Source organism: Pygocentrus nattereri, chromosome 1 (assembly GCF_015220715.1).
Source record: "Pygocentrus nattereri isolate fPygNat1 chromosome 1, fPygNat1.pri, whole genome shotgun sequence".
Taxonomy (NCBI): Eukaryota; Metazoa; Chordata; class Actinopteri; order Characiformes; family Serrasalmidae; genus Pygocentrus; species Pygocentrus nattereri.
In genome coordinates this window covers 29,262,441-29,286,160 of record NC_051211.1, presented here as the reverse complement: position 1 = coordinate 29,286,160, position 23,720 = coordinate 29,262,441, and the positions used below count along the sequence as shown (strand labels likewise).

Here is a 23,720-nt window from a genome sequence, read left to right as displayed (position 1 = left end):
CTATGCTTTTTTGTATTATTATTATTATTATTATTATTATTATTATTATTATTATTATTATTATTACAGACTCCAAAACCCGATCTGTTCTTGTACCCCACCGGATTCTATTCCCGGCCGGACATAAACCCGTCGGACTGTTTTTCAGTTGCTCCACCACTTGAAGCAGTATCTAAAGTAAAGACGTCAGTTTTCTACCCGTTTCTAACATATTTAAGGTCGCATTCTCTACCTCATCTTGGCCACAATGGCAGGAAACTTCTGGCAGAGTTCGCATTAGTAAGTTTTTTTCACCGTATACTTATTTAGGTTAGGAATAATTCCTTTTTCGGGGCCTAATGGGACCAAGGGGTAAAACGCTAGCAAACGGCTATTCAGCAAGAATTTGTTTAGCTCGACGGAGCGATATATACTGAATATTTTCATAGTATGTTAAAAATAACAATATAACACGCAGTTTAAGCTGACTTCGTCGATTGTTCCTAAGGCTTCTGCATGGCTAGGTAACATAGCGTTATGTAAATCCGTCTTTGTTGCGAGCCGTCTAACGTTAGCTAGCAAAATAACTCGGCAGGTTGTTTCCTTCACTAGCGCTAACGTTAGTTATAGGTTGAAGCTGCAGAGACGTGTTTTGCCTGTAATAATATGTTTTTGACTGAGAAAAATCATTTTAGTTGGAACAAAATGGATGCCGTTAATGCTGTGTAGAGTAAAGACGGAGCTGACTGTATAGCCTGAGTCTCCGTTATAGCTAGCTAACTTAGATTAGCTTAGTTAACCTAAAGCTGTTGCTGGTCTAAAATCTCCACGAATCGCTTTCACAAAATGGTATCTCGCCACAACCCGGTGGAAATTCCACGGGTTTTTAAAAATATGTAACATAATTCTGTGGTTGAGATGTAAAACAGTCATTCAGAGTGGTGTTAAGTGAAACTGCAATGTACACAAAACGACGATTCCTTTACAGTGTTGGTGACAGTAATCAGGGGTCACAAGGTCTACAACGCAGACATGCATATCGCTGTTGAAGAAAATCTCGTGTCTCCAAAATGTTTACAGGAGAAGGAAAACCCTACTTTACTCTTAATGTAACCATTAATGAACCAGATCTTTCCCCCCAAGTCTTTTTGGGCCATTTCTGTTGGTCAGTTCTTGCGATGTAAAGGGCAACAGGCATTTCAAATGATGTCAAAATCTGAAAAATGGAAATACAAGGTTTTTATCTGACAGCAGCGGTATTTTACTTGCTATCCAAAATGGCGATTGAACCTGCACAAGTTTTCATATGCGACGTCCATAATGGTTAAATAATACAGACAGAATAAGTTTTCTTTGTGTTCTATTCTGCCTTAAAACGCCATGCGTGCACACCTCAGCTGTGCATGTTTTTATTAATTTTTTTTTATTATTAAACCAAAGCCTTTTGTAAAAAATTCTAAAACAATGACTGACTCTAGGCAGAGAGTGTTCATAGCAGTTTCACCTAATATCTTTCTGTGACGGAGCTTTCAAAGGCATTAAATGTTCTGGTTCCACTGATGTGAACTATTCTGGCTTGGTATGTTTCTCTAAATTGCCACATTTCACATCAAACTACTCAATCTTTTTTTGGAAATCGTTAGAATCCCTCTTTAACATGGCAAGAAGAAGTCTCTGCAATTAGCTGTACTAGTATTTTTTTAACTGGTGGAAAAATACAGATGTCCCATATTTCTTCAAGTAGATGGGTACATGTAGAATTAGTCCTGTTATGGAGACTGCAAAATTATGTGCATTTGGCACACAAAGTGTGGAACACTGTGTCACTTACAGATAAGAGCGGCTTTAAACACTTTCATGGCTTTGTCTCCTGTGAGATGAGCAACAGATTGGTTAAAATGAGTTATATAGCTGGATTGAAGATGAATGCCTCTGGAAATTATTCCTAATAGGTGAATATGTTCACAGCAGTAAGAAAGGGAAACTTCAATATATGGAAAGTGATCTAAATACATAAAAGATAGTCAGTATATGTTACTGACATTGTAACAATTAAGATGAAAGATATCATTTTCAAATTCATCACTGATTAAAAGTTTATCAGTAGTTTTCCCATTTTGATGACATTTTTATTTTTCTGTTAGCCTGCAGTGGGTGTTGGACAAGCAGGACTTGCTGAAAGAGCGTCAAAAAGATCTGAAGTTTCTTACAGAGGAGGAGTACTGGAAGCTGCAGATATTTTTTGCAAATGGTACAGAACAATGAAATAGCTTTAACTGAAAAGCATTTGTTCAGTGTAGGGTTAGTTCTGAGTCTTCTAGCTGTGCATAGGAATATGTGCAAATGTAATATTAGTGTTATTTAACAACTGTCCTTCTGAATGAGTTCTGTTCAAATGCACACATTTTAAATTGAAGAACAGGAATAAAAACATTGTATATGTTAATTTTAAGCATCTATAGTAGGTATCCATTATCACATTGTATTTAAAACCTGCTGATGATGCCCAAGGACTGCCTAAGCTTAATGAAAGGTGGTAAACGCAGATTTGAGTTGTGATTTGATTTTTCTCTTAGTGATCCAAGCTTTGGGGGAACATTTGAAACTCAGACAGCAGGTCATTGCCACGGCTACTGTCTACTTCAAACGCTTTTATGCCAGGTGAGGTCTGTCTCCATGAATACGTAGTTGTCCAATGTTGGGTAATTTACTGAAAAGTAGAAGGTGGCACTCTAAAGTCACTGAGACCATTACTAAGACTTTTGTTGTTCTTTGTTGTAGTTTCTTTCAGTTCTGTTCAGAATTTGGAAAAGATATTTCAGTCCATACAGCTTGGAAAGCCTGTGTAATATCACAGAATGGGCTGAATAACAAGGCTAGTTAATGAATAATTTGATCCCCTTGACCCCCTCCTTAATTGGTGATGCTATTGTGAGATGAGGAGAGCGTTACTATATTATGATTAATTTAGAGAAAACTGTGGGAAGTGTTGCTAAATGCTATGCAGAATTGCTCAAAATTGAAATTGACATTTTTTTTACTCCAAACGTGATTGCCAATTGACCTTATTATTGATTTTTTTTGTTGGTCTATGTTGCAGCTTTGTGTAAATGTGAGGCCCTCGTGCTACATTTTAGTGCTCTTACACCAGAAAGTCATAGCATAATTATGAATGACTCACTGTGCTAAATAGACAGTCACTCTTACTTTTGATGGAGCACTTTAGACAGACAACGGATTTTTCATTTGGCAAATTAAAATGACAGCTTCACCCATTAAAGAGGAAATGATGGGTTTTTATATTGTGACCTTGGCTTATAGAAAGTACCAGGAAAAAGGGCTAATTTGTCGTGTTCATTTAGCCAACTCAGAGAATGAGCTTTCAGCTTAACAAATCAAAATTGGCCAATAGAATTGTTGAATTTGGCTGATGAATTGTAGAAATCAGAAGCCATAAACATTCATGATATTTACATCACTAATTAATTCTAACTCCAGTGATTATCATTTTGTAACCCTTTTCTTTTTTTGCAGGTACTCTTTAAAGAGCATAGACCCAGTATTGATGGCGCCTACCTGTGTGTTTCTAGCCTCTAAAGTGGAGGTGAAAAGGTCGTTCCAAGATCTGTCTTCATATTTTTCCTTAAAGAAATGTTTTGCACAACTTAACTATTGTCAACTTGTGTCATTGCAGGAGTTTGGAGTCGTTTCAAACACTCGCCTTATTTCCGCAGCAACCTCTGTGTGTAAGTGGAAAAAATTCAAAGTACTATCATTACATTCAAAAACCACAACAGTTGTTGACAGGCTTTTATTTCAGAGAAATAAAGTACTGTCTCGTGTTTCTAACCTGACGGCTAATAATTGTAATTGAGATGGAAAGCACTTTTATGGTGCTTTGAAAATGTCCATTAGATATGACCATTTTGTCTATTTACTATATACAATTAGTATAACAATGTTTAAAAACAGATAAATGGACAAGCCAATATAAGCATGTAGCAGCTTCTCTGGCTCAGCAAATAAGATGGTGAATGTTGTTTACAGTCCTAATTTCTAAAAATAAAAAATTGTACAACAATCTCAAAAGAATTTCAGAGAAATTCAAAAGAACACCACTTCTTGCGTTAATTTATTGGCTTGGTTCTCCAAAGACTGGCCTTTGAAATGGCACAAAAACCATTGTATTAAATTTTTACAAGATATAATTTGTGTAGGTCAACAGAAATCCGCAAAGGCTTGATTATTAATGCCTGCAACGTCTCGCAAAATCTAGTGCCAGTCTTATCCACAGTCTCCCACTTTAGCATCTTACCCACCTGTGTCTGTCTGCCTTGGGGCATGGTCCTTGTCAGCGTTTAACCTTTGTAATCTGTATCTAAAATTCTGAATGTGGTAAAAAAAAAAAATTTTGCGTGTTTTTAAGCTAAACAAAACAGAGAAATCGCACATGGCATCGTAAACTGAGCATTGTGTTGTGACTTCACTGTCAACAGTGTGCGTGGCAGCACAGCCAAGCAGCTTGGATTTACTTCACTACTTTGTAATCTATTTTTGTATCAGTATCATCTACAAGCTGTGACATGCTGCAACAAAGATTGAAAAGCGAAAACTGTTTTCTTGGCAAAAATACAACCCCTGGCAAAAAGTATGGAATCACCAGTCTGGGATGAGCACTCATTCAGACATTTTATTCTGTAGAACAAACTCAGATCAAAAACATGATGCAATAATAAGGTCATTCCAAAGTGCAACTTGTTGGCTTTCAGAAACACTAAAAGAAATAAAAAAAACATTGTGGAAACAAAGTAAATGTTACTTTTATTGTTCAAGCACGGGGGAAAAAAATATGGAATCACTCAATTCTGAGGAAAAAAATATGGAATCATGAAAAACAGATAAACAAAAGAACATTTAAAATACATCACTAGTATTTAGTTGCACCACCTTTGGCTTTTATAACGGCTTGCAGTCTCTGAGGCATGGACTTGATGAGTGACAAACAGTATTCTTCATCAATTTGGTGCCAACTCTCTTTGATAGTAGTTGCCAGATCAGCTTTGCAGGTCGGAGCCTTCTTGTGGACCATTTTTTTCAATTTCCACCACAGGTTTTCAATTGGGTTGAGATCTGGACTATTTACAGGCCATGACATCGACTGAATGTGTCGTTCTCCAAGGAATGCCTTCACTGTTTTTGCCCTATGGCACGATGCATTGTCATCTTGGAAAATTATTTCATCATCTCCAAACATCTGTTCAATTGAAGGGATGAGAAAACTGTCCAAAATGTCAATGTAAACTTGTGCATTGATAGAAGAATCTCCCCAGTGCCTTTGCCTGACATGCAGCCCCATATCATCAAGGACTGTGGAAATTTGGTTGTTTTCTTCAGGCAGTCCTCTTCATAAATCTCACTGGAACGGCACCAAACAAAAGTTCCAGCATCATCACCTTGTCCAATGCAGATTCTTGACTCGTCACTGAAGATGACTTTCATCCAGTCATCCACAGTCCATGATTGCCTCTCCTTAGCCCATTGCAGTCCTGTTCTTTTCTGTTTAGGTGTCAATGATGGTTTTCTTTTAGCTTTCCTGTGTTGAAATCCCATTTCCTTTAGGCGATTTCTTACGGTTCGGTCACATACATTGGCTCCAGCTTCCTCCCATTTATGCTTCATCGGTTTAGTTGTACTTTTTTGGTTTTCAAGACAAATGGCCTTAAGTTCTTTGTCTTGACACTTTGAGGTCTTTCTTGGTCTACCAGTACGCTTGGCTTTAACAACCATTTGTATTTGGTCCATATCTTGGATACAGCTGACTGTGAACAGTCCACATCTTTAGCAACCACGCGTGAAGAGTTACCTTCTTCAAGAAGTTTCACAATCCTCTCTTTTGTTTCAAGAGACATTTCTCTTGTTGGAGCCATGGTTCTTGCCACTCCACTTTGTCCAGCAGCCCTCCAAGGTGTCATGACTGCAGGTGTTTTTAACTGCAGACTAACGAGCAGATCTAATCTGAGGCAGGTGTCCATTTAGGGAAAGGAAATTGACTGGGTGTGTCCTTATTTTCTATCTCCAATTTGAGTGATTCCATATTTTTTTCCTCAGAATTGAGTGATTCCATATTTTTTTCCCCGTGCTTGAACAATAAAAGTAACGTTTACTTTGTTTCCACAATGTTTTTTTTTTTTATTTCTTTTAGTGTTTCTGAAAGCCAACAAGTTGCACTTTGGAATGACCTTATTATTGCATCATGTTTTTGATCTGAGTTTGTTCTACAGAATAAAATGTCTGAATGAGTGCTCATCCCAGACTGGTGATTCCATACTTTTTGCCAGGGGTTGTATAGTTAGCATTTGTGCATGAGTTACTTAGTGGAGGTCATATGGCTTCACTTTGTAGCATGTTTTTCTCTGTGGCACTTAAAGCTTATTTGTTGCCTACTCATTAGCTTCCTCAAGGACTCAATATTTGTCCAAGCCTCCCCCACCCAGCAAGCCATAATACTCACCATAACCTATTGACTGGTTATCCACTATGATCGGTGCCTGTATTTAAAAATTAAAGTATCTGTTCCTGTTTAAACTTGGTGGTCATTGTATATGCTTGAAAAGACTTGTTTTTCTCAACAGTGAAAACAAGATTCTCCTATGCCTTTCCTAAGGAGTTCCCATACAGAATGAACCATGTAAGTATCATGTTCATTAGTGTTACTTCTGCTGATTTTAAAACATCACATAACTAGATTGTCCTTTACTGAACATGTTAGCAAGTGGGGATGTACCAATTTTTCTCCTTTCTCTTCTGCTACCGGCTCTGTCTAACCTTAACTAACTAGTCCCATCTCAAACTTTTTAAATATTATATTTTGGTAAAAGCTGTGTTCTGTGTCACAAATAAAATATACCAAGTTTGAATGAATGGCATTAACTTGTTTGCTATGTTTATATACCATTTTAGATAGTTAGGAAACCATATTTTTTGCCTAACAACTGTATATACTATAAATGATTAGTACAGCATAATATTTAAAAACAGATAAATGGATAAGCCAGCATAAGCATGCAGCAGCTTCCCTGGCTCAGCAAAAAGAATGCTGAATATTGTTTCACATCCAGATTTCTTAAGTTGTGTGTCTCATTTGTGTGTCCTGTATGCTTACTGGCATTACAGATATGATAGAAATGCTTTGAGCATTTTAACTGCTGTTTGTAAACCTTCACCACCAAGGCGTTAAGTTCTGTCTACTGGTGTGCCCACACGTGTCACTAAGCAGCGATAGCAGCATGGTATTGATATTCGTGCAACCTTATTATTGAGTATTGTATTAGCTGAATTTTGGAAATTGTCACCTTTTTGAAAATGACCTGTTCGCTAGCTTGTGTGAAAGGAATGCTACTTTAGCACATCTTTGCTCGTGATCAGTGATGAAGTGTTCGTTAGTCGTGTACGACAAATCAATGTTGCTGTCGTGCATAAAGGCATTCCACACACACACTCTTGACACAAAGGCGTGAAAGTCTCATTGCTTTGTGAAATTGGTGTGGCGGAAGCTCTATTGTCATGTGTATGCTAAGTGTTTTCTGATAACCAGTGGGGTTATTCATTTTGCCCTGTGTGTTATGTGCTTGGTGAGCAATGCCTCAGCTGTCCAAAAGCTGTAGAAGCTTTTATTGATCTGCTTGTGTGGCTCAGTGATGAAGGCGAGGGCAATGATTAGTGCACATGCCATATAAATCCAGCCACTGTGGCTTGTAGGGTGATTTTTCATCAGCATATCCTCATTCGCTCATGTCAGAGCCTGAATTGCATGTCTCTCTCTTTTTTTTCCCACTGTAGATCTTGGAATGTGAGTTCTACCTATTGGAGCTTATGGTTAGTTTGCCACCCTAAATGCCTGGTATTTCTAAATATGCACTGATTTGTGTTAAATGAGTGATTCATGTCTGTGGCTGTTTTTCAGGATTGCTGTCTGATTGTGTACCACCCCTATAGACCTCTTTTGCAGTATGTACAGGACATGGGTCAGGAGGACATGCTTCTTCCCCTGGCATGGTAAGACGCATGTCATTGTGTGAGAGGATATGGCTCACTTCTTCATCATTATTACAATTTTGACCACTGCAGTCTTGGAGCACCGCAACATCCTACTACTTATTTTGGCTAAGGACTCTCCTGTAAATGAGAATTTTAAATTTCACTCTGTCCCTAAATGATTGTTCACTGGGTGTTTTCATGAATGTTGTTTAACCAGTTCAAATGAGTAAAATGACATGGGACAATGTTTTGTTGCATTTAGTTGGAAATATATTGCAACATGTAAAAGTATAAAGATGTTTTCTTTTTTCTGTATTTCATATCACATGCACATCTATTCTAGTCTCTTGCCTATTTAGAAAATAGTAACGATAGATGTCCAAAGCAATGACTTAAGGTGCACTTCAGTATGAACATCGTTTACTGACCTTTTCAGTAAACATTCAGTAGTTCAGTATCTGTCTGTTTTTTTCCTCTGCAGGAGGATAGTAAATGACACATACAGGACGGACTTGTGCCTACTCTATCCACCCTTCATGATAGCCCTCGGTAAGAGCCCATTTTCCGATCATGGTTTTGGCACATAGACAAAGCATTATACAAACAATAGGGCAGGTAGGCTTCTAATTGATTGCAACATATTTCGTTACTAAAATACAGAATATGTTACTCTGTAACTGAGGTTAAGACTAATACAGATGCAACAAAAACACCTTAAAATGCAACACGTGTAGCTCGTACCAAGCTGCTAATGTAATGCTTTTACTGCTGCCTGGGATACTCTTTGTTTTATTGTCTTTACTATGGTAAGTGACAACCAGTTGCAGTGTTTTGTGCATAACTAGTGGACTAGTAAAAATGAATTGTTGTGTAAATTCTTGTTAACTGTCATCACCATTTTGATCTCTGGTTTTGGAGCGCAACAACACATGCAACTTTAATTTTTACTAGGACATTGGGGAATGCTAACAAAAAGCTGAGAAGCTTTTTTACAAGCTGCTGAAAGGCTGTATACCCATGCTTACTATTTACTTCTTTCTAATTTGTGTGAACTACAGTTTTCATCTTTCTCCCTTTCCCTTTTCCTCCACAGCATGTTTGCATGTAGCGTGTGTGGTGCAGCAGAAAGATGCCCGGCAGTGGTTCGCTGAGCTCTCAGTGGACATGGATAAGGTAGAACTATGTTCAGCACTCATCATGAATACCTCTTTGATTATGTGGTTATCTAGCATTTACTCTCAGTGGAAGGTTTTGTGCAACAGCTAGAGCCCAGACTGTAATGCTCTCATAAGTTTATATGATAAACTATAATAGTTCTGTTATTTGATTAACCACTGAATACCTGAATTTTATCATTTGTTCATTTTGACCAAATTTTGACAAACTATTCCTTTACATAGATAAAACAATAGATACTACTCACAAGAAAGATGTGGTTGATTATTATATTTGAAATTTTTTTTTTTCCCTATTGTAACATGACTTCAATGCTCTTTGAGCAGATCCTAGAGATTATTAGAGTAATCCTGAAGCTTTATGATCAGTGGAAGAACTTCGATGACAGAAAAGAAATGCCTGCTGTGCTGAACAAGGTGCCCAAACCCAAGCCCCCACCCAACAGGTATGGCAGGCTAGATCAGACCACATTTGGCTGATCTTGTGACTCTGTAGAAGCAGTGTGCTTTTTCCATTTGCTGTATCTTAAAGAGAGAAACAAAGAAAAACTACAACTTTGGTTGTTAATTACATGAAGCCCAAGGCTATAATATATTTGTGTATGATTTCTTGTTGCATTTTTTTTTTTTTGTTTACCTTGTTGTTTACCCTCTCTGCTTTCTGTTACACAGTGAGAACGACCAGAGCTCCAATGGGAATCAGAACAGCTCATATAGTCAGTCCTAAACCTCCCCCTGCTGGAGCAGCCTAAGGCACTGTCGCCTGAGGCAGCCCTGACCTAAAACAGCAGCACATCATGGACATCTGAACTCTGCTCCAGTCAGAACACATTTGTTTTAATGGCTGAGGGATAACACAGACATGCTACGAAGACTCTCTCTCTTCATCTACTAGTGAGAGGCACATGTGGTGCCAGCTCTGTTTGCTTCACCATTCAGAGTCTGTGAAGCTACTTTTTGATTACTGTATGGAGTCACAAAGGTGGCTTCAGCTAACCAGCAATGGGAATCCTGCTAAAACTCTGTTTTGCATTGATATGGCTGACTGTCTATGGACACACACCCACCCACACAACTCCCACAGCTATCTGTGAAATGCAGTCAAATATGTTGTTCTTGATCCTGACTTCCTTGAAAAATCCCATGATGCAGGTGCTCTGTGGGAACAAGAAAACTTGATCAATTTTTTGTAGTCTTGTGTGGATGAGTGGGGTGACGTTGTGGGTGTGTGTACGTCTATCTGTCTTTCTCTCTGTCTGTGTGCCTCTTGTTGACCATATCACCGTTTGCATTCCTCAGGGAAACACCAGTCTGCTCCACAGAAGGCTGGCTGTGAACTGATTGGCCACAGAGTTTGTTGATCTCGTTGGACCCTTGTACTGTGTAATCAAATCCTGATTGGATACTTTTCCTTTTTTCCTGAGGCAGGCATAGGCACTGTGAATGAGAAAGCACAGATTGTATAATTTGTCTCCTTGTACACCACTTTCTCCCAAACCTGCACTTGTAAATATGCTTTCCAAAATGTATATTTAAAAAAAAAATCACTCTTCAGATTAATTTACTTTGGATTTGTTGTTTTTTGTAATTGCCTATAACCAAACAATTTTAATTTTGTCTTGCTGGCAAATTTATTATGAATTTATTGTACTCTTGGGTGTAGCATGTTCTGTATGTTCATTTCAAAAACATCAAGTAGCCTATTGGCTGTGTATAATTTTTTTTTTCCCCTCCTAGCCATTAGTTTTTAAGTAATATTGGAATATGTTGTATTGGTTTGCAAAAGGGTCACTGGCAATTGGTCATCAAGTCTTTCACAGCAGCCTTGAATCGTACAACATCGTAGGCTTTTTTGTGCTGTTGTCAGGAGAATTTTGTAACCCTTTTCTTGAGCGTGCCAGCTCAAAAAAAATCCCCTTTTGTTGCTCTTTGTTTTTTTTGAGATAGTGTTTCTATGATTTACCTGTAAATATGTTAAGCAGTGAGTTAGTGGATTAGCAGGTTTTTGAATTTTGTCCCTTTTTTGTTTTGGGTGTCACAGATTGAGCACCTTATTCAATAAAGCTGCTGGTTGACCTTAGTCCAAATCTGAGTGATTTTGAAGACGAGAAAATAATAATTGAGGGAGGAGATGCTGTCTTTAGATTCAGAGTATTAAAAGCTGTTGATCCTGAGTCAAAGGTATATGCCAACAAACAAAGCACTTGTGCTTGTGAAACACAATTATGTCAAGAGTTTTTGTTTATAGCCGAGTTTAACACCGAGAGCTATGAAGGAACTCGGGCTCACAACACTGGGACGATATAAAGCAAAGGCCTGTTACAATTAAAATGAGCATTTTAATTGTTTACAGAGAGTCAGATGCACAATAAAATAATGAGCAGGCTCCAGGTGTGCGTTATAACAGAGATGCTTACAAACAAAACAAAGTATAGAAGCCCTGTCAGTCATCCTGTCTTGAAGAGGAATGACACCAGTTAAAACAATGCGTAATTAAATGGTTAGGACGTAAACAATGTGATTGAGTGGTTTGGTGTGAAATGCTCCATTCTAGGGAAACCTAGCAAGTCTGAATTGTTCACAGTGGTGGTGATAAGAGACAGATGTCTGAATTCTTCTCAGTATTCTCCGATGAACAGATAAAACAGGTCTTCTACATACTCTGGTCAAAATAAAAAAATTCAAACACGCTTACTTTCATCCCAAAGTAGCTTGGTAGGCTCTAGGGCAAGATTCTCCCGTTAAAAGTCTGGGAAACCCCCTCTGATTAAACCAGTGAAAATTCTAATTTTGATATCAATAAATTAATTGTTACATGTAAATTTTTACTTTTACATGTGTGTTTTTCACCTCGGTGTGTTTTCCGGGATGCAACAGACGCGCGTCCCTGCGAGGTACAGGCAGCGTTTTGACGTCACCATCAGTGCCGTGGACGACGGTAGCGCGCAGCTGCGGTCGGACGGACTGATCTCGGACCTCGAGGAGGCTGGAGGGCCCCCGAGCATCCCTGATGCCCCTCTGCGCCCCTCCGTATTGGGGGCGATGAAGAAGCCCCCGCTGAGGGCCGCAGGGCTGCGCGGCCGGCGGCAGTATGCAGTGGGGCGCCGGGCTCGGCGCGCTCCACTTCGACCGCAATAGGAGTATCTCCTGCGGCCGTCTGGTTGTCGTCGCCGGACACCCGCTGCCGGAGTCCACCGCCACCATCATGGCCGACTCGTGGTGGCGGAAAACGCTGTGCTTGGCCGGGGGCGCCCTGCTCGCCGCCGCCGCCTATTTACTGCATGAGCTGCTGGTCGTGAGGTAACTTTAGCTTAGCCGCTGAACGACGGGACTTTAGGCGTGTTTACAACGTTATTTGTTCTTTATAAATATGACCTGTTTCTTAATCTACATGATTGGGGCGCATGTTAGAGATTCCTGTTATTACGGGGAGATCTAAAGCATAGTGGCTTTTAACGTGAAGTGGAATTTAATGGCTCGCACAACACGTACCCTCCTCCCACAACAGCAGCATACAGTTGGCTCCATGTTTTGTCAAGGACAACAGTTCCAGTTGCATCGCTAGGATTTTGCCTTTGTGGAAAGTGTCTCATGTTATAGCGCTGAAACTGTGCTGCAGTTTTTAGAATGTCCTTTAATGACCTTTTGGGTGATATTGTTAGTAAGTAATGGTCTCTTGGCCTCTGGGTTTGTTAGTGAAGATTAAAAGACAGCGTCGCTGTTCCCTACAAAACGTCTCGGCTTACATGCAGTTTGGAAGAGCTTGGCAGTTTTGGCAAAAAAGAGCATCACAATTACATGCAAACGCTAGATGACCTGCATCTGTTTATTAATGATGGCACAGCAAAATATTTCTTTGAATTCAGATCTACTAGCCATGTTAGTTAAAAGCCTAAGCTGTGATATTTTGTACAAAAATAAATCTGATCATGTGTTTTAAACAACAAAGTAGTCCTGCTGCTCTTACGTTGCAGTAACAGAGTGACCAGTGTTAACCTTAATGGACAGTTTTACAGAGGTGTATTTCAGCACCACTTCAGTTAGGACAGCTCCCGTTTCTCCTGCATAGAGTAAATTCGTTAGCTGTGTAGATTTTCACAGTAATGCATTCGTCATTTGCAGTGCTTCTGTTTAGTAGTCAGCAGTGTGATGCACACTCATTATCAGCTATTGTGTGTTAAAGATAGAAAAGATGGTCAGAAATATATGGGCTTATATGACATAAAACCTCTATGTGAAGATGCTGTGTCCTTTCACATCTTCATGAATATAAAAATATGCACACAAATCCATATCATAGACCGGAGACTATATGTATTCACAGACTCTAGAAAAGGGACAGTGATATTTCTTCTACAACACATTTTTATTGCTGATTGCTAGTTTGCTTTTGAAAATGTTCTTCCATGGATGGCTCACTTTTGCCCCCTTCCTGTGTGGAGTGCACCTGTCTGTTCTGATGAGTTCTCATGTCTCACAGAAAAGAGCAGGAACTGGATTCTAAAGATGCCATCATCCTTCATCAATTTACTCGGCCCAAGAATGGAATACCCAGCCTGTCCCCTTTTTGCCTGAAAATGGAAACCTACCTGCGCATGGCAGACCTGCCTTACCAGGTGCTCCATTGCTCTGGTGAAATAGAAAATGAATAATCAGGAAAGAGAGTTAATTACAGATAGAAAAGGAGCCACTTCTAACCAGAAAACATTATAAACAGCTCTACACAAAAAGAGAAAATGTTTGTAACATTTTTTAAATAAGGCAAAATACATTTTCTTTTTGCTGTTCAAATTCTCACTCTTAATTATCTCTTCTAATTTTTTCACACCTTCACAGAACTATTTTGATGGGAAGTTGTCTCCACAAGGGAAAATGCCATGGATTGAGTACAACCAGGAGCAGGTGTGTGGTTCGGAGTTCATCATCGACTTCCTGGAGGAAAAACTCGGTGTGAATCTGAACAGCAGTCTGAGTCCTGAAGAGAGAGCAGTGTCACGGACTATCACCAAGATGGTGGAGGAGCACTTCTACTGGTGAGGAGCTCTGCATTCCTTTTACCACTGTTATCACATGCCTACTGGCTAGAAACCTGGAAGGAAAAGGAAGACTCACAGCCTGGGAAGGATGCTTTTGTTAGTGTAGTGGAATTGTTAATGTAGTGGAAAAGAATTGCATTCATGAAGATTGTGTTAGTAGCCAGTCTTGTAAAGATGACACACATTTTCTGCATCCTCTACAGCTTCCAGAGAGACTGGTTTAGCTGGTTTATTCATATTTCCACATTAGTTTATTTAAGCAATATATTCTAGAACGTTTCTATGGTCCTATGAATTCATTTGATACATTGTAGCATCTTTCTGATTACAACTCTCGCTTTTTGGTTTGTTATTTAGCACTGGCCAGTATTATGCTGTAGCAGAAGGGCGGGATAGCAGGTCTGTGTAACAACAAATTTACCCATTGTAGGGGCTGATTTAACTGAAATTTGTGTTGCTTGTATGGACAGATACAAGACAAGCTTTTATTTCTTGCATCCTCTGGATTACACATTTTATTTTGTGTTGCATTTAAATGATTCCATTCCTTGACAATGAAACTTTGGGCCCTGCTTTGCAGAAAGACCTGACTCTACATCTGAATTCAAAGCAGTGACTACCTTATGTTGGTATTTATGTAGGGAATTTGGTGTAGTGAGGATGATTGCATGCATATTTTGCATTAAATATACTATGTATGTGTGTTGTCTTATGTTACAGTATGCTTATAAATTCAAGAAACTGTGTATTATGCATCTAAATTTATATTATATATTCTAATGACTGCATATGTGTTTACAATATTGTTTTGTCTATAGGATGTTAATGTAGAGACTCAGATGTTTAATTTAAAAACATTTAAATTATAAACATTTAAAATGATTGTCCTTTGACTGACTTGGTTGACAATGTATGCATTTATTATTGTAGGACGATAGCCTATTGTCAGTGGGTTGATAATGTGGAGGAAACTAAAAGCATGCTAGCTGTGAGCGGGCCACTAAGTGAACTCCTGAAGTGGATCCTGAGTCACGTGACTGGCAGCCTGGTGAAGAGAGAAATGTATGGCCATGGCATTGGGCGTTTCTCGAAAGATGAAGTCTATGCTTTGATGGAGAAGGATATGCGCACCCTTGCTACTCTGCTTGGTCAGTATGACAGAACACTGTAGGCCTGTAATGATCATGAAATATTATAACTTAGCTGCAAAAATTGCAATCAGGTCAAATAAGTGTGATCAGATGATTATGTAATAATTTTGACAGGGTTAGAGCACTGTAGGCATAGAGCATAGTGGGTTTGTGGCATGTTAAACTAAAATGAGATATGAGTGTGGGGTATATCTAAGGGCAATGGTAATTAAAAATAAATAAAAATATATTTGTCATATTAAAATTATCTGTAGCATATAAAAATAATGAAATAATAAATCATGTAACATTCAAAACAAAAAAAGTACTATACTAAATCAGTGCTGACACCTTTTGGTGAGAAAAGTGTACTACGCCTTCAGTGCTTTGCTGGATTGATGCAGTGTGGATAAACTAAATTATAGATGTCTTGTAGAGCGAAACAGCAAGTGTATTTGAAATGTTTTTTGAAATATATGTTTTTTTTGTTACACTGCTTAAGGAGATAAAAAGTATATCATGGGCCCCGAGGTCTCCACAGTCGATGCGGCTGTATTTGGTCATCTTGCTCAGGCCATGTGGACGTTACCAGGCACACGGCCAGAACAGCTCATTAAAGGTGAGATCATCAAACTTCCTGAAAGTGTTGTACATGAGTCATATTTTTGATCAGTTGTATATGTCCATACTTTGTGTCACTATTTAGTCAAATACAGCATGCAAATGAATGAGCAGGGAGCAGGAAATCACTTTTATATAAATGTTGTAGTACAGTACAACATGGTAAACTAGTCCTAGTATATGCCTGGCATAAAAATATCTATACACTAAATGGACAAAAGTATTGGGATACCCACACACCTACAGGACCTTTTATGATGTCCTATTCTAAGTTTATAGGTAATAATATGGAGTTGGTCCCCACTTTTTTGGAGTGTGTCTGTGGAAGTGTTTGCCCATTCATTCAGAAAAGCATTTATGAGGTCAGACACTGATGTTGGACGAGAGGGCCTGGCTCACAAGCTCTGTTCTAGTTCTTCTTAAAGGTGTTTGATGGGGTTAAGGTCAAGGCTCTTCGTAGGCCAGTCAAGTTCTTCCACACAAAACTCACCCAGCCATTCCTTTATGGACCTTGCTTTGTGTCCCAGGACACTGTCATGCTGGAAAAAAGAAAAGTTGGAAGTATACAATTGTCCAAAATGTCTTGCAGGCCTGATAGTTTTCAGGCGCCACGCCGGAATTCCGGCGTACCGACGTGTCTGCGAGAAAAAAAAAGGCTCGCCTAGCGCAGGGTTCGGCAACCTTTTTGACTCAGAGAGCCATAAAAGCAAAATAATTGGAAATTTATTTCAGTGAGAGCCACATAATATATTAAAACGACGACGACATCTCACTCTAGCGAACCGAAACTAAATACCGGACGTTTGTGATATTCCGCCCAAACATTTTTTAAGTCTCAAAAATAATATACGTTAATCAAATTAATTATTTTCAAAAGCTGAGCCGCATCAGAGGCTCCGGAGCCGTGGGTTGCCGACCCCTGGCCTAGTGATCTGACCATAGGATCTGACACTTCTCTTCATCTGACATATATACAGGTATACAGGTTTCACTGTAACCAACACCAAGGCCTAGCCTACTAGCCGTTAAGCCAGTCAGAAACAGGGCGGGGCAGGACTTGCTTTGACCAAACAAATTGATAGATTCAGTAGGAAATCCCGGGAAATACACGTGCGAATTTTTTTCCACTGTCAACGCGAAACGTATAAACTCAGCCATGGAACACAACTATATTAAGCCTGGGGAAAATGGAACTGAATAGTAATTTTAGGGCTGTAGTATTATTTATGAATTTGTTGCACTGTAACTGTTTCAAAATATTTCAAATAAATGGTGCATAGTTTGCTATTATATTTTTAAAAGAAATGAATGTGTCCTTGTTCATGTCATTTAGTCAATGGTCAATGGTACTTTGGAATATTGTTATTGCCACCTGCTGACCGTTCTTGGTGTGGCTGTAGTATCTGTAGTCTCCTATGCTATAGAAGCAATAAGGTATGTGACTAGTTAAAAACAGGTATGGATTCCTGAACAGGCCTGCTAGTCCCAACAGTTCTGGTAATCTGCACAAACTTCTGAAATATAGGCTTATATTGGGTTTGTTTATCTCATGTCTGAATGTTGTTCATGTATTTCAACAAAATTCAACACAATCTATCATTGAAGGGACTAATTCAAAAGCAAAAATTCTTTGACAGTAATGAAGATCAGGGTTATACATAGACGTATATCTGCGCCCAGGGGCCAACAAGTTATGTCTTAAGTGTGTCGCATACATAGCACCCCCACCCTGCTCACCTCCCGAAAAAAAGTTCAGGCTCACCCCTGTGTCTTGTGATGCTGAAACTTTAAGAGTTTACTTCACTGGAACTAAGGTTCCTAGGTCAGCCCCATAGCATTATCCCTCCTCCACCAAACTTAGCACAATGCAATCAGGAAGGTAATGTTCTCTTGGCATTTGCCAAACCCAGACTCCTATCAGAGAAGCTGCCAGATAGTGAAGCTTGATTCGTCACTCCACAGAATACATTTCCACTGCTCCAGAGTTCAGTGGTAGCGTCCACAAATCACTCCCCCTGATGCTTGCCATTGTGCATTTTGATCTTCGGCTTGTGTGTAACTGCTAGGCCCTGCTTTATGAGTTTCTACTACTGCTGTTTCTACCAAGCTGCTGTTGATTCTAGACACTTCCACTTCCCAATAATAGCACTTACATTTAACAGGGGCAGATCTAGCAGAACAGAAATTTCACAAACTGACCCGTGACAGAGGTGGCATTTTATGACAGTGCCATGTTTAAAGTCACTGAGCACATCAGTACGACTCATTTTACTTCCATTGTTTGTCTGTCGAGGCTGTAAGGCTATGTGCTTAATTTTATCCACCTGTTAGCAATGAGTGTGGCTGAAACACCTGAACTCAGTAACTATGAGGGGTGTCCCAATATCTTTGTCCATATAGTGTATAGGTACTTTCTGCCTTGCGACAGACTGGCAACCTGTCCAGGGTGCTTCCTGTCTTCCGCCAAGTAAACTCTGGGATAAGCGCCAGCACTGGAACAACCCCCCCCATTCATTGCCCAAGATGATAAGTGGCTTAGAAGATGAATGAATGTATGAACAATGAATGAAAAATTCTATATCTATTTTGATAATTTAACCAAACTGTCTAATTTGTGCAGGTGAGTTCATTAATTTAGCCATGTACTGCGAGCGCATCCGGAGAAAATTTTGGCCTGAGTGGTTTGTGGACGTTGACGATTTGTACTACGATGGTATAAGTGAAGAGCCCAACTCTCCATCACAGCTGCCTGACCTGGGTCTGTACTCACGCAGCGACAGCTTCCCTGAAGAACCTAGCACCCTCTCACACTCCGCCACCACACATTCGTTGGACAGCGATCCCACTGGACGTTCAATCTTTGACTCTGACATGGAGGCAGAGTACTCGGAGATGGAGCAGCTCAAGGGTTAATCAATCTTTCCTCTGCAGTGCCTCTGCACAGGCCCTGCCACACTGTCCTCTTTCAGGCCACTCCCACCAGTCAGAAGGAGAGTGGCTTTTATGAGGATGGCAGAGCTTCTTAATGATTCTGAGTGAACAAGAGACTGAAAACGGCAGTTTCACTTTTTACATGCAAGAGAATAATGAATTAAGAGGGGAAAAAACGGAAAGTGAAAAGTTAATCTGCTTATTTGAGAGAAAAATTAAGTGGGGAGGATAACCTGAGAAGAGATTTAATGCATCACACAATACAGAGCACTACTAGGAAGAGAAGTCAAGCAGAAGAATATCAAACAGTAAAATAATGAAGCAAGCTAATGTTTAAAAAGAGAAAGACAAGGGACTGAATGATGCTACTGCTGAATCATTCCCTCCATAGTGAAAGACCACTGCTTGTAGTAGCTGCGTCCTCTCACCATGTTCCTCTTCATCTCTCTCTTGGACATGAACAGTCTCTTTTGTCCTAAGATTTATTATAGTGTGAATGTCAATATGAACGTGAATATTTAAAGTTCTGGATTTGTCATATGTGGCAACCTGTTGATGCATTCTTCAACAATATGGCCTTGGCTAGCTTTGTTGTGCTGGTAGGTTTTACCTAATGTTGCCCTGGGACTACATATGAAAGTCTAGTTCTTCACCACAGTTATTGCTCTGATGTACTGCTCAGTCCACCACCTGTAGATTCCTTTTAACCTTAATAATTGATTAACCTTCTCGTAGAACTATCATAGCCTGGGTCCTGATGAAAAAATCCTAACCCTAACCCAAAAGATATGCCTTTAAACCTCATGATTACCTGAGGCAGTCTAATAGCTCACAAACCGAGGTCCGTTTTTGTTTCTACATAACAATTGGAATAAGAAAATAGGGTGATTGTCATACATGAAGATTAATGAATGGAAGTGTTTGCATAGTATTGTCTTTATGATAAAGATTTATGATATGGATGTTTTCAACTACCTAACACACACTTAATCAATCTGGAGCTTGCATTGGCTTGTCTGATGGGACCCTAGGTGCTTGTCTGACGTGACCCTAGGTGCTTGGCCCCCTGATAGGGCCCTCAGCATTTGAGTTAATGCACCAAGAACAGTTCTCCCCATTCTTTAATATGTTTGTCTCTGTGATCCATCCGCTTTGTATGTTGTAGTCACTGCATGCATAGGCCGTTTACTTAAGCTTGAGCTTGATTCATGGGACCCACAAGAACCAAATTTTTGGCCAGTGGGTTTATTATAATGACCTTATTATTTCAATTGGGTATATGATGCTTCAGCAACTATGCTTGAGGAGCAGTACTGACCAACAATGCAGTGTAGAAATACTATTAGAAATTATAATTAGAAACATCCTGTTTGTGCTCAGTGAGTGAAAGTGGCCAATACATGTGTTTGTCAGACAGCAGATGCGTGTAAACAATGTGCCTGATTTTTAGAGAGCAGTTCTGGTCTGAAAGTGCCATTCTTTTTTTGAAAGGTTTTATTTTTTATTGTTTGCATAAGGACCCAGAAGGATAAGCGGCTTAGGAAGTGCGTGTGTGTGTGTGTGTGTGTGTGTGTGTGTGTGTGTGTGTGTGTGTTTGCATAAGGACTCTATATCTATTTATCTTTTCCAGGAGCAGAATGGAAAAAAAATGGAAAGGAACAGAATGCAGCGTGTCATGTTTTATCAAACAATATTATAATAGACCAACAGTAAGAAATTAGTTAAAATTACCAGTATTGATGGAACTTTTAGATCTTGTTTTTCTCCTTGCATTAACATGAATTTCATATGTGGATCTACTTTTGGAAGCTACTTTCTTGTTGGAAGCTTTCATCGGTCCAGAGTGCAATAAGGCACTTGTTTTTTGGAAAACTCTTGCCTTGTGCATACGTCATTTATCGTTTCACCTGCAAGTCAGCACTCTGCAGACGCATTTCTGGCTAGGTAATTGTATGTGGATATAGAATCCGATCACAGTGCATCTTTGATGTGTTTACACTTGGCTTCAGTATGAATTGTTTACTGTGGTCTATTTCACACAAATCAGAGTTAGACAGGACTTAAACACAAAGGCTACATTCACATTTTTTTTGGTCAGATTCAACCCATGTTTTTTCATGTGGCCAAAATCTTTTGTTAGTGTGAACAGCCTTTTGCCCTGAAAGGATCCATGTTGCACAATGAACTGCGATGGACTGTAAAAGAAAAGGCATGAATTCTTACTGTTTTTATTCCGTTCAAAATTAGGAGGGTTGGATAAGTGTCTGATCTCTAATGAAAGGGTCCCAAATGTGATTAGAAAAGATCAGTTAATTGCCACTTTTAGGCAAAAAATAAATTTGTGTTAATTTAACCTTATAATGTGAACATTTACTTCTTTGGAGTGTTTGTTATCCTGATTTGTAACCACAAATGTCAAATACTGACCAACTCCGGACCAGGCTCAGGGTATCATTCACAGAATTGGATAACAAAACTGATACCTTGAAGAAGCACTGTCTAAGATTTTGAACTGATTACTGTATCAGGGGGGAAATTGTACTAAAAGATTTAGTTTTTCAGCTCAAATGATACGTCTTTACATATTGATATAACACGCACAGACTCAAAAAGAAGGTGCAGCTTGATGTTTAGGTGTCAAATGCAAAATTTGTGTCATTCTGATGAAGATGTGTTACCAATAGTAGAAAATTCTCTTAGACATGAGTTCTCTTTCCATATTCTCACAATGTGCTTGTAATCATTGGATTCATTTGGCTGTAGACGTCCATTGTTACAGATGTTCTTCTGCATGTTGCATGCAATTGCACATTTCCACCAGAGAAGTCTCAATCTCCAAATCGTACATAGTGCAACTTTATTTTTGGCAGTAGTTCCTGAATGATACTATTTTCAATAGTGTGCTTTAAAATACAACCCGAAAGTGGATGTGGCGTACACCAGATTTTCAGTGGAACAAGCTTGTCTTTTGACCAATGTTAAAATTGACTACTTAAGATCTGAAGATGTGGATCCAGGATCCTGGAGAAGAGTCCAAAACATTGTATTGCTTTATCACGAGGTGGATGAAATTTTTAGTTCACTGACAAAAAGAGCTTCAGAGTTGGCATCATTGGCAAGGCGCTTTTGTCCAACTGAATGAATCATTTTGTGTGTCATGAAACAGAAACATTGTGCAGAATTTCCACAAAGGCTCTAGGGAGCTGCGCCAGGGAAAGAAATTTCATATGCAAGAGTGTGCTAAGCATTGAGTCAACACTGGTGATTTTATTGTAGTGGTTAAGGGATGGGCAGGGGTGGGATCATTTTTGTGAGTGAGTATGCGAGTGTAGTATGGTGTGTTTGTGTCCATCTGGTGCATGAATGAGTCATAATCATACATGAATACCGTCAGAGGAAGAATTTCCAAGACTGTTGTCCCATGGGTGGCTAACACACACATGTCCATGAACATAGATCCTGTATGCATAGAGCCTTATCTGAACAGTGACTGCAGCTTCAGTAACCAGCCTTTTGTATAGTACATCTATACGTTTGAGGTGCTGACTATTAAACCGGAATTTTATCTGTGGCATTAATGGTTTACTGTGCCAAACAACTAAAACTGAAGCTTGTTTACTGGTACATGGCCAACTGTACTGTGCACACTGTCACCCACTCTTTGCCATTTTTATTTAGTTTACTTTTTTTTTTTTTTCATTTGTCTATGTCTATTTCTCTTGGTCAAATAGTTATTAGGGATTCCCAATGTGGAATTTCCAGGTTGATAACAATAACTGATAATAACACTTAATAACACATTAATGTAGATTAATAATTTTTATATTGAAATCACAATTTGAAAGAGTGCAGTTTTCAAATTGCATGAGAGATTTTTATTATAGCTTACATTATCAATATTGTGCACATTTGGCGTGCAGTGTTCAAGCCTCAAGCCAGAAAAAAGTAGTTGTGCTGGTTTTCTTGGTAAAAAAAAAAGCTGGCCTGGAACTCATTTTGTAGAAATTGAAATAGCAGTCATAATATTTGTTGGAAAATCAACAACGGATGGTTTGCCCAAATCATTTTGCCCTACCAGTAAGTGACATTGTATGTAAACATTGTTGAAGTATTAAAACTTAACCATTGACTCTCTTCCATGTATGGAAAGCTGAAAAAATGCAGAAACCTACTCATATACATATTTACAGCCTACAGCTGGTCAGCACTGGCCATTCATGCTAAAGGAGTGTTTCAGCATGGAGTATTTTTAATAAGACACAATACAAAACAACCATTTAAAAAAGAGCTCGTTTGCATGTATCAATCTTAAACGCACAGTGACAATTTTTAAGAGATAACAAGAGGTTGGAAAATGGTAGAACTAGAATTGGTTTTGGTGTATAAAGTCATATTAAAGCCGGACCTCGGGGAACAAAAGAAAATGTAAGAAAAATGCGAGTTGGGCCTCTTAATTATACATGGTCATGACACAGTAAACTCAGATGTGACCGTTTTTTTTATATTTACAAGACGTCCACTTATGATGGGAGGTGAATGTAGCACGAGTCTTGCACAGGTTCTCTTAAATTATGTAGTGGTAGTGATTCCATCTAAAACGGGAATTAAACCTCTAATCTTCTGTGTTTGGGTGGTGGTGTTATGTTCTAATGAAGGGAAATGTCCAGCTGTTGTGACTACATTTGCTTCAATGTGTGCATAAGCTAAAAATGTAACACAAAATTATTGTTTGCAGTTATTGCCTGTAATTCCAACAGGGAATCAGTAGTCAATATTCATGAAAGTTGCCCTTTTACTGGTGAATGACACCA

General features: G+C 39.1%; 2 protein-coding genes across 3 annotated transcripts; both read left to right on the top strand.

Annotated features, from left to right (window-relative positions):
• Nucleotides 1-126: 126 nt before the first annotated feature.
• On the top strand, nucleotides 127-11,271 carry ccnc (cyclin C). 2 transcript variants are annotated; one of them, XM_017724026.1, is made up of 12 exons: nucleotides 127-279; nucleotides 2,124-2,230; nucleotides 2,556-2,640; nucleotides 3,514-3,583; nucleotides 3,674-3,725; nucleotides 6,612-6,667; nucleotides 7,819-7,854; nucleotides 7,943-8,034; nucleotides 8,498-8,565; nucleotides 9,110-9,189; nucleotides 9,519-9,637; nucleotides 9,864-11,271. In XM_017724026.1, the coding sequence occupies exons 1-12, from the start codon at nucleotides 248-250 to the stop codon at nucleotides 9,916-9,918; spliced, it is 852 nt and encodes a 283-aa protein (XP_017579515.1). In that variant the 5' UTR covers nucleotides 127-247; the 3' UTR covers nucleotides 9,919-11,271. The 2 variants fall into 2 exon arrangements, with proteins under 2 accessions (XP_017579515.1, XP_037392589.1); XM_037536692.1 differs by lacking the exon at nucleotides 7,819-7,854.
• An 848-nt stretch (nucleotides 11,272-12,119) lies between these two features.
• faxca (failed axon connections homolog, metaxin like GST domain containing a) lies at nucleotides 12,120-22,936 on the top strand. Its single transcript, XM_017724025.2, has 6 exons — nucleotides 12,120-12,491; nucleotides 13,672-13,807; nucleotides 14,028-14,224; nucleotides 15,158-15,375; nucleotides 15,860-15,976; nucleotides 18,599-22,936. Exons 1-6 carry the CDS (start codon nucleotides 12,283-12,285, stop codon nucleotides 18,889-18,891), a joined length of 1,170 nt encoding a protein of 389 aa, XP_017579514.1. The 5' UTR covers nucleotides 12,120-12,282; the 3' UTR covers nucleotides 18,892-22,936.
• Nucleotides 22,937-23,720: the final 784 nt, after the last annotated feature.

Coding starts and splice junctions, on each gene's coding strand:
- ccnc (XM_017724026.1), top strand. CDS start 248: ATGGCAGGAAACTTCTGGCAGAGTTCGCATTA. Junction 8,035..8,497: donor ATGCTTCTTCCCCTGGCATG/GTAAGACGCATG, acceptor TTTCCTCTGCAG/GAGGATAGTAAATGACACAT. Junction 8,566..9,109: donor ACCCTTCATGATAGCCCTCG/GTAAGAGCCCAT, acceptor TTTCCTCCACAG/CATGTTTGCATGTAGCGTGT.
- faxca (XM_017724025.2), top strand. CDS start 12,283: ATGCAGTGGGGCGCCGGGCTCGGCGCGCTCCACTTCGACCGCAATAGG. Junction 13,808..14,027: donor TGGCAGACCTGCCTTACCAG/GTGCTCCATTGC, acceptor ACACCTTCACAG/AACTATTTTGATGGGAAGTT. Junction 14,225..15,157: donor GTGGAGGAGCACTTCTACTG/GTGAGGAGCTCT, acceptor TTATTATTGTAG/GACGATAGCCTATTGTCAGT.